General features: G+C 38.9%; 1 protein-coding gene across 1 annotated transcript; it reads left to right on the top strand.

Annotated features, from left to right (window-relative positions):
* The first annotated feature begins 3,169 nt into the window (after window positions 1-3,169).
* On the top strand, window positions 3,170-10,405 carry LOC140159551 (uncharacterized). The gene is made up of 5 exons (XM_072183042.1): window positions 3,170-3,386; window positions 6,316-6,473; window positions 6,783-6,971; window positions 8,054-8,274; window positions 10,306-10,405. Exons 1-5 carry the CDS (start codon window positions 3,185-3,187, stop codon window positions 10,403-10,405), a joined length of 870 nt encoding a protein of 289 aa, XP_072039143.1. The 5' UTR covers window positions 3,170-3,184.
* The last annotated feature ends 141 nt before the right edge of the window (window positions 10,406-10,546 follow it).

Raw genomic sequence — 10,546 nt, 5'->3', positions numbered from 1 at the left:
GAGTATTTGGGATAAAATAAGGGTGTGTGCACGATTTGAAAAACTGCGAAATCAACGGCGAACCCAAAACTAGGAGGTGTCATCCTCCGTAACCACATACATGTACGCATTGACAACTTACATCGTTCCGTTTACTGTAAATGTATAGGTTTGCCGAAAACAACTAATGGTAGACATTATTATCAATTATTATGTTTTGCATATCATAATAAACACATTTCGAACATTGTCAATTGCCCCACTCTTCCCAAAAAGGTTATAAAACTGCCAAACACAACCCTGCCAAATTCGCTAAAAAGATATTCTTGACTACTGAGAGTGACGATGACCGTATTTGCCAGAAGTCCTAACCCTAACCTGTTCCGGCAAATATAGTTACCTCTCTACTGTACTATACTACTCAAAAAGCTCACACACTGGTGGTGGGGATGTGTACATTATTGTTCATCACAAACTGAAAAGTTCGATATGTTCTCTGTTAGTATTGACAATTTGACATATGGTATTAAAATTGTTGTAGTTTGATTGTAAAACTTTTTTCAAAAATATAATACAGCTAAGAATTTGTTCAAGTCACAGATTAGTGTTCTGGTCACCGCTAATTGTAACCGAGGTTGCCGGGGTTTTAACATTTGGAGTAGCCATGGCTTCTTCATCAAACGCTGATGTTTGACAACATGAAGAAATAACGAAGGCGTCACGGATTGCCCGCCGGTAGTACCTGCTCATTAATCCATAAATGAAGGGATTGATAGCAGAATTTATCACCAGACCGAAGCGTAACACTAGATTGGCGGTTTCGAAACCAGCTGGTCCAAGCCAAGGTTGCCCACTCCTAGCTCTTGAGACACTGTCGGCGAAATTGTTTATTCTTGCTGGCATATGGCACAGGAAAAACACGACGGCATTGACGACGAGCATCCTTGCAACTTGGTTTCGTATTTTGCTGTCTACTCCGATGGAGTCGGTGACCGTTGTGGGGGTTGAAAGTCGTCGAATGATCTTCCAGTACAAGACACAGTTTATCATAAAGCATATGTAAAATGGTATGTCATTGAAGATGACTTCCATGAATGGGAAAGAGTAAAAGGCACCGCAAGTCTGGATTAAAGTCGGTAAGTCTTTGTACCTTTCTGTATTCGGCCAAATGATGCAGAGTTGGATCGTTTTGCCTATAATCGGCATAGCGTTGCTGGCTAATATAATGCTGACGATGATGATAATTATAACGATTGTTATTGTTCGTTTTGTCGAGTTTAGGGTCTGATGCTGCCAAGGGCGACATATACAGAAGTATCTCTCAATGGAAACCATGGTAATCAAACCAGTAGAAGCTTGGTAACCGGCAATGATAATAGTAATTGGCAGCCAACACTGAAAAGGAACGTTGAAACTAACACCTGATTCTGCGTATGGCCAAACCATGAAACAAAACGCGCCTAAGATGACAGCGATGTCACACAAGGCTAGACTTACTAAAAAGTAATTGGTAACGGTATGAAGACGCTTAACACGGGCAACGACGAACACAAATATGCTATTTGCAAGAAATCCAAGAGATAATAAAACTGGGAGGATGATAGTCGCTACGGCTGTTTCAATCGGGTCGTACAGTGCGTAGTAGGCATCTTCTTCCTTCGAATAATTTAATACAGGCAACCCCTCACAACTTTCTAAAATTTCGTCGGCCATTATGATGTTTTCATGAATGGTAAATGTAATTGGTTGAAGTTCTTTCACTATATCACAATCGTACAGGGCTACCTTACACCAACGTGTGCTGCCAACCGTGAGGGAATGACTATAACATAAGTATAATACGGTGCGAAAAGTTTGGTGCGAAATCTTGCGGCATGTAGCTTCAAATGGGAAAGTGGCAACTTTCGCTACACTATATACAGCACACAACCCGCAGCTGCTGTTGCCGGGTTTATGAATACTTTAGAAACAATATACCAAGTTCCTCGAAACTAAATGACATTTATATTTATGAATAGAGTCAATAAATCTTGGAATCTACGGTCGGTGATCGGTGATCTAAAACTTACCATTTTCGTAATACCCTCATCGGGCCAGGGAACATCAGGTTTTCAGTGAATACCGGATTCATCCACCATGGCCTGATAAATAACCCTGAAAAGGACAGAGAATTTAAATTTAATTAAGAGTTCCTTCTCTCCACACCCAAAGGCCTGACCCAAAGGCTACAAGTAAAATGGTTCACACGATTTGGGGAGTGGCCCTGTTTTTCTTGTTATCTTAGGTCCCATTCTTAGGTTTTTAACCTGGCTTGAGCATTTATTTTGGAGCTTGATCCCATATGATCCAAATGGGCCAAACGAAGCGACCATTTAAACAAACAATTAACCCCCCCCCCCCCACACACACACCACCAGTCACCCCCACCCCAAACAAACACCCCGCACAAACACACAACAAACAGTCAAACAAAATACTGTATTTCCTTATGACGTACAAAAGGGTATCCGGGACGAGACTACAATAAATTATTCCAGGGGAAGCAAACAGACGCTAGGAAACAGTTTACCTTGACCTTCAGAATTAACATTGAGTTGAGTAAATTTTAATTATTTCTTTGAATTTGTGTGTGTGTGACATTTGAATAGATCTAATACACTTCGGATACAAATTTCGCCACGTACTGCAGACCCGGACTGCAGGTAATGATAGAAGGGAGAGGAAAAGTTGATGCCGATGCCGTATTGCTAAAGCGCCACTACATACAGGTAAGGAGAGGAAAAGTCGTCGCTGTATATCACTACAGCACCACTATGTACTGCATGTTCATAATATGTACATAGAAAAGGCCGTCGTACTCAGTCAACAGTTTTTCTGTTGAATGTAGTGACACATTTTTGTTGGTTGAAAATATACTTTTATTGATTGAAAATGTATTTTGCCGAGGAAAGCAGCAAATTAGTTGTGTGAAAAGCACGATTTTTCTGTTTGCGGCCGGTGGGATAATTTTTCTAGTAGCTTGCTGTCTTTTCGACTTATTTGTAGATTTTCTCAAATAAATACTAGAAGCATTTAATGTAGAGCGCGGTGACCTGTTGCAAATATATGTTCAGTTTCAAGTTTCCTTCAATTCCGGATTCCTTTCTCGGAGCACTGACGGATTCTTTCCTTGTTTCTTTATACTAGCACATAATCTGATATCACAATGGCAGGAAAAGTCATTGGCGTTGCCATAGGAATGGAGTTTGTGAATGGTAAAATGCACATAGATACTTCTTGGACTACAGCAGTGTGCCTACAGGAAAGATCGAAAATCATCTCTACGGCTTCTACGCTGACAACGACACCTGATGTCTTTGATGGAGTCAAACAAGTGTTGGGAGACGTTCTGAAAGGAATAAATCCAGGTACGTAACAGGAAAACTCTACTTGGTGTCTTTCCTCGATATTCAAACACTATATATATATATTCAAACTATATATATATATATATTCAAACACTCAGCCTTTATCAGACATTATTACCATGCACAAAATGTGATTTCCACAAGTACGCCGACGACACGGAAGTCTCGCAATCTGACTCTCCCATGAACTTTGAGCTTACCATATCTTCAATTCAAAACTGCATTAGTTCCATCTTGAGTTGGATGAATCCTCTCGCATCAAACAAGTTGACAGAACAGAAGATGATACCATCCAGATTTTGAATTCTGATATATCTTTCCAACAATCTGTTAAATGCCTCGGTGTTCGGCTGGACCAAACACTGTCCATGTTTGACCATATAAACGATTATGTCGCTCTCCATTTTTATCCTTGAGACAAATTGGCACAATCCGTCCATATTTGTCTGAGAGAGCGACGCCGTGTCTTGTTAATTCGCTTATCACGTCTCGCCTTGATTTCTGTAATTCCGCTTTGGCTGGTATCACTTCTGATCAAATTCTTCGCCTCCAGATGATCCAAAACTCTGCCGCCCGGCTCATTGTTAAAAAACGTAAATATGATCATATCACCCCCATACTTTATGAGCTTCATTGGCTACCCATAAAATTCCGGATTCAGTTTAAATTATGTGTGTTTGCTTAACGGCACTTTGAGGGTACCCTTCCATCTTACCTATCCTCGGTTCTCTGTACTTATGTTTCTCAACGCTCCTCCGTTCATCATCTGAAAAACTTCTCAGGACCCCGCGTGTTAATTTATCATCTGCCGGTATGCGTTCCTTTTGTTATGCTTCCCCTGTAGCTTGGAATTCCCTTCCCAACACCATCCGCAATATCACTTCTCTCGCTCAATTCAAATGTAGTCTTAAAACTCATTTTTTCCAACATGCTTTCCCTGATTCTTAAGGTTTTTTGTGTTTCACTGTGTGTCCTTGTTTTTTGTTTTCGCGCCCTGAGATCTTTTTGATGAATTTTGTGCGGTAGAAATACGCTCCATTATATGCCTGACCGCGTAAAACTCTCATACATATCGTCAAAGAGCTCAGAACAAAAACAAAGGTTTTTCATGTTCACTTAATTGACATTAGTATATAAAAGATATGATAATTATTTCAAAATCATAAATTAGAATAGCACTTCAAATGCCCCATTGTTTAAAATTACCCACCTTAAGAGCACCGCCAGATGGTAGATGATTCAACTCAATTCACTTACTTTTGCTACATCACGTGAAGAAAGCTTTTGCACGGCTCTGTTCAGAAATTCAGAATGAACGTTTTTTGAAGTGTAGGCGTCATGAGTGGTGAGCCGATTCCCGACGCCGCGTCAGGTCAGCCGAAATTCCGCTTCTTGTTTAGCCTTAATCCTATACAACTTATCGATACACCGGAGACTACCCGGACCCGTAAAGCTCCGTAAGCTTCTTGTTCTGCTTAGACAGGCGAATCTACGAGCACATGTCACGTGACGTATGATACCTTTTCTCTGGCGACGGTTACATTTGACCAAGTATCGGAGAGCGTCCGCTTTCTGTTGCAGTCTCTTAGACATGTTAGTGGAGGAATGAGGTCGATAGACCGTGAGCTGAGGCGGTGACTTTAATACCTAGGAACGTCTAGAGACGGTATGTCGCAATCCTCGAAAATTAATATGTCTAGACTAAATCCCCCAGCCTTTCAACATCTACGCACGGTCATTGGGTTGTAAGGCAACGTAAAGGATTGTGGGTAATATAAAGACGACGCAATTCTGGGCCTGGAGGATTCAGTCTAAAATATGTCCGTGCGGAATCTTAAATCATCGGGCGTAGTGGTTCTCAGATCAATCAGTAGATATCCGTACCAATGTTTGGCAGCGTCCACGAAACTCTCCTGCATGTACTTGACACGACCGGGAAAGATCTTCTGGGTAGATGAATAATCTGCGAATTATCTTGGGGATTCTGGAAGAGAATCATGTAATGCGCGTTGAGCGAGATGGTGCGAAATTGTTTAGAAGCTACACGATGAAAATTACAGACATATATTCTAATGATGGCTGGTCTTGGTAAACGTGTTCATCACCCTGGTATCTCCGGACAATTCCGCCATGAGGTCGTCGATCACCACGAGATTTCTGATCGATCGGAGATTCCATATTTTGGGGGAACCCTTCTATAAATTGAACGTTTTTAACAGATGGCCCGCATCTCGTCGTACGAAGACTGATATTCTCCGTAGAGCCAGATGATCTTTTTGGGAGGGCCGTCTGTGGTGGTATCTTCCGCCAAGATCAACCCTTTTACGAATTGCGTCTTCCCGAACCCGTAGGTCCAGACACGTTGTCGAAGAGACGTCGTCGAATTTATTGGTATAGATCCAGGTAACGAATGACCTCTGCATCTTTGACTTTCTTGAAAAAGTCTCGTGACTTCGCCTTAAGCTTTCTCTCGGGTCCAAGAGCTCGAAATGAGCGGCAACTTCGATCTTTGTCTTCTCGTCGGCGGGTAAATCTATCCAAATCCTCTTCCATTCATGATCCCACACTTTTGCTTCTTGTCCTGCAGATAAAAATGTACATAGACGTTTCTCTCGAAACATACTGATCATTCTTAAATCGTATTTTACTTTTCTTTAAAGATTTAGATATTGTTAACTTAATCCAACTGTGTGTTTTGTTGTGCATTCTGAAGTGAATTTGGATAAAAGGTGTTTTGGCCTTGAGCCATTAACGACTCGTAACATTGCGAACATTTACGGTTTTGCTAACGTTTTAGATCTGCCGCGTTTAGCTCAGATGCACGTATTTGAAATAAAATCTCCTTTTTGAACGTGTTTGCTGCACTTAAATAGGCGCCAATATTCATGTACTATATAGTTATATTGTATTATATTACTATTTCATTCAGCTGAAGTCAAACAGATAAACATCGCAACTCCACAAGCTTTGAATGCAGTGATAGAGGAGGATAATTTGTCACGTGTCACTGTTGTAAGACTCTGTGGCTCAGCATCACAATTGCTGTTACCATTTGCGAACATCCCAGACAACGCCATCAAATCAAAGGTATTAAAAATCATCATCACCAGTAACTATGATCATCGTGATCATCACTTTCACTATCACCATCATTGTCGTCGTCGTCATCGTCGACGTCGTTGTCATCGTCATCGTTATAGTCATCGTCATCATTATCATCATCATCATCATCATCATCATCATCATCATCATCATCATCATCATCATCATCATGATGGGTGTGTGAGGATGTGAGAGATACAATATACTTTTGTGCACATACACTTTGTTTTTGTGTTTAGAAATTTACCACCTTTTCCACTACTAGTTTTTGGGACATTGTATCATTTGTTGTAGATTATGGGGGACATAAATCTCTTGAATGGCGGATACGAGTTCGCCAGTGACAAGGGTGCAAACACACCAATCGCTCGTGTCATTGTGGAAGAAGTGCTCCAGTGTATTGACGACATTGCTAAAAGCCAAATTGACAACATAGTTATATGCGGGATATACTCACCAGACAAAGCTGACCAAGAAATTGAAGTAAGTCACGTTCTACAGTGATACTAAAAGACGTATCTTTCAAGTTACCCAGCAAACACAAAAATGTTTTTTTTTAAACCTTATAAACGTGTTATAGACAAACGTTAGTTTGATCTAAAGCGTTTTAATCGCATTTAAATGTCGGGTTATAAAAACGTTTCTAAACGTTTCATATGAAAAATAAACCAAAATAAAATTGTCGAAACTCGAGTAAGCCATGGAAGAAAATAAAATTGATCATTAACCATGATTTAAACCTTGGACCCCTAGGCAAGCGTTCTTACCACTGAGCTATCAAGGAAGCCAAAGGCGTTATAGTATATTATATAGCCCCAAGGGTCCAAATCATATCTCTCCCGCTTCTCTATTTCACCCTGTCTATGGGGCGTCTTTGGGGCGGTTGTACGCCAATGCTATGAGCGAACGCTAGCGATTTTTAACGAGCTTTAAAAAGCACTGAAATGCGCACTGATTTAAGTCGAATAAGACGTACAATAGCTTAAAACATGTGGTGATCAACGACCTCATGGTGGAATTGTCTGGAGATACCAGAGTGATGAACACATCAGGGTGAAAAATGGTATAGCGACAAGCATTAAGCATGTTAAGGAGAAATAATAATACTTATCCTGTTTTCTCTAATTAATTTGCTAGAATTGATCAAATATTATCTTGTCGCTAGAGAAGTGGGAGAGATATGATTGGAACCTTGGGCATATATACGGTAATATACTATAACGCCTTTATAAACTGGCCTCAAAAAGAAACTTATAATTTTTCACAAGGTCATATCTTAAAATCATGTCTATAAAAATGAACAAAATTACACACAGGATTACTTCAATACTCTACTCTAAACACATGTCAGTAACCAAGCAGTTGTCCAACTGACACAACAGCAAAATGCACTGACATGGAACACCTGTGTGCAATTTTTATTCGTTTTTATTGAGCGGATTTTAAGATTGACCTTGTGAAAAATTATAAGTTTCTTTTTGAGGCCAGTTTAGTTATCATGGTTATTACCTGAAACAAAAGTTATGTACCCTAAAATTCATCGATCTTTGATAACATGTTTACAGGTCGGGGAACTCTTCACTAGGTACCAGCCTAAGATTAACGTTACTCTGTCACATCAAGTTGTCGACCACGTTGGATGTTATGAAAGGGAGAATGCTAGCATATTAAATGCTAGTCTCAAAGCTTGGTTCAACAAATTCGTCAAAGAAATCGGCAAAACTCTAGCAGCTGTGAATTTGCACGCTTCGTTTTACCTGGTTCAAAACGATGAAAAACTCATTAGGTAAAACATTTTACTGTTCATTCGTATTTCATAGTGGTTCTTAAATTAATATTATGTTTGGCGTAATTTGCTGACATAAAATCGTTTCTAAACACGAAATAAAACAAAATTGACCGGGCCGAGTTTACGGCTCATTCGTAGTGTATGGTGACATATTTCATTTATACCTCGTGGATTTCCTTACCTGTTTCGGTTGAAATGTTGTAATTGACCTTTTCGGTAAATCCCATAACCCTTTGCGAGCACACCTGAGAACTCGTCATTTTACGTCACGCCGACTTGCAATGCGCAGTAACGATGTTCGATAAACGATGTGCGCATTGGCGCAGAGCGGCGTGACGCAAAATGACGAGTCCTTAGGTGTACTCGCAAAGGGTTATGGGATTTACCGAAAAGGTCAATTACAACATTTCAACCGAAACAGGTAAGGAAATCCACGAGGTATAAATGAAATATGTCACCATACACCACGAATGAGCCGTAAACTCTCGCCCGGTCAATTTTGTTTTATTTCGTGTTTAGAAAATATATCATAAGCTTTAAAATGGTATATCATTTGACTTCAAACGATATCCAGAAGCAGGGTTATGGTTTGTTGAACTGTGCTTCTTCAACAAAATGGTACCTTTTCCGGTTCTACATGTGTCTCTCCACATTGCTGGTAATAAATATCAAACAGTCATAATTGGCGGTTATTTCAAATCATCCCCAAGTCAGCGAGGTTCAGGAATGTCCTCTCGTAGTAATTGTTGGTTATACATACCTAGACAAAATACAATGCTTTGTAACCCACCACTTGGATAGGATTTAGCCAAAGCAAACAAAGACTTGAGCTATTTAAAAATTCTATAGACATAGCCCGGGAGACATAGGTAGACGCTTATTATCCTCTTCAACAATAGGATTATTGATTGGTTTAAAAGGTGTTTGACTGGCGCTATCAAAATGAGATGCATGTAACACCAACTTGAGGGACTTATGAATACGACCTTCATGCACATTTTACACTGTAACTCAGAATACAATTTGCTGACTTTACGGCTCGTTCGTGGTGTACGCTCACAAATATCAAAATCTACTTTATTATTTAATAATTACACCACATTATGTTAATTAATCATTCGAATTTGTTCAAATGTATACAAAATTAAAGCAACGACATGACATTCATAATCACCTCCTACGCGCCTTCTCAACGGCCCAGCAAACACAACAACGTTTTTAAAACGTTTTAAATAAGTTATATTTTGGGGTTTGGTTTAGGTAAAAACGTTTTAATAACATTAAAATGTCGGGTTATATAAAGGTCATGAAATCGTTTTAAACGTTTTGCATGAAAACACACTACAACAATATTTTTAAAATGTTTTTGAAATATCATTGTAAACTATTTTTGCTAACATTTTTGGCCAAATATTTTGTCAACACTTAAATAACATTATGTTAAAATATTTGCACCAAGCAAACACAGAAATGTTCTTAAAATGTTTTTACAAAACGTTTTAATAACATTTAAATGTCGGGTTATATAAAGGTCGTGAAAACATTTTAAAAACGTTATTGTAAGTATTTTGGGCAAACATTTTGTGCAAAATATTTTTTCAACCCCAAAATAACATTCTGTTTAGAATGATTTGTACCAAGTTGTCAAAAATGTTTTTGGAATGTTATTAAAACGTTTTTATATAACCCTTTATATAACCCGACATTTAAATCTTTTCTGTAAAACATTTGTGTTTGCTGTGCAGTAAATTACCAACAAATGTTATTTAATGTTATGAAAACGTTTTATACCATTAATGTACCCTTTATATAACCCGACATTTAAACGTTTTCTGACAACCTTTTATAACCTTTTGCGAATTATGTCGAAAACGTTTTGTGTTTGCTGGGTGATCATATGTTACGTTTTACAAAGGCGTACGATAAAGACCACAAAACATTTGAAATCAGATTTCACTTTCAGCGTCATCTAGTTTGTGTTCTTGTTTTATTTCAATTTTGTTTGGGTTTCTTTGTACATATCAACAGTGGTGAGAACTTGGGTCCTGCATTGTCACAATTTCCAGTGCAAACTTTTTTCCCACTTGAAGCATGCATGATGAAATCAACCAACTTTCTGACAGGTTAGTGAATTCAACATACGTTTAATAGCATAGCATTGCGCCGGCAGCCGGTGAGAACGTCATATATTCTTGTCAGTAAGCCATCAACTTTTTTGTGAATTGAAAGAAAATGAAATGATTTGTAAATAGTACAGTAAGTCGAATAA

Source organism: Amphiura filiformis, chromosome 8 (genome assembly GCF_039555335.1).
Source record: "Amphiura filiformis chromosome 8, Afil_fr2py, whole genome shotgun sequence".
Classification (NCBI taxonomy): Eukaryota; Metazoa; Echinodermata; class Ophiuroidea; order Amphilepidida; family Amphiuridae; genus Amphiura; species Amphiura filiformis.
The sequence above is the reverse complement of the archived record's forward strand: the minus strand, read 5'-3'. Positions and strand labels throughout refer to the sequence as shown.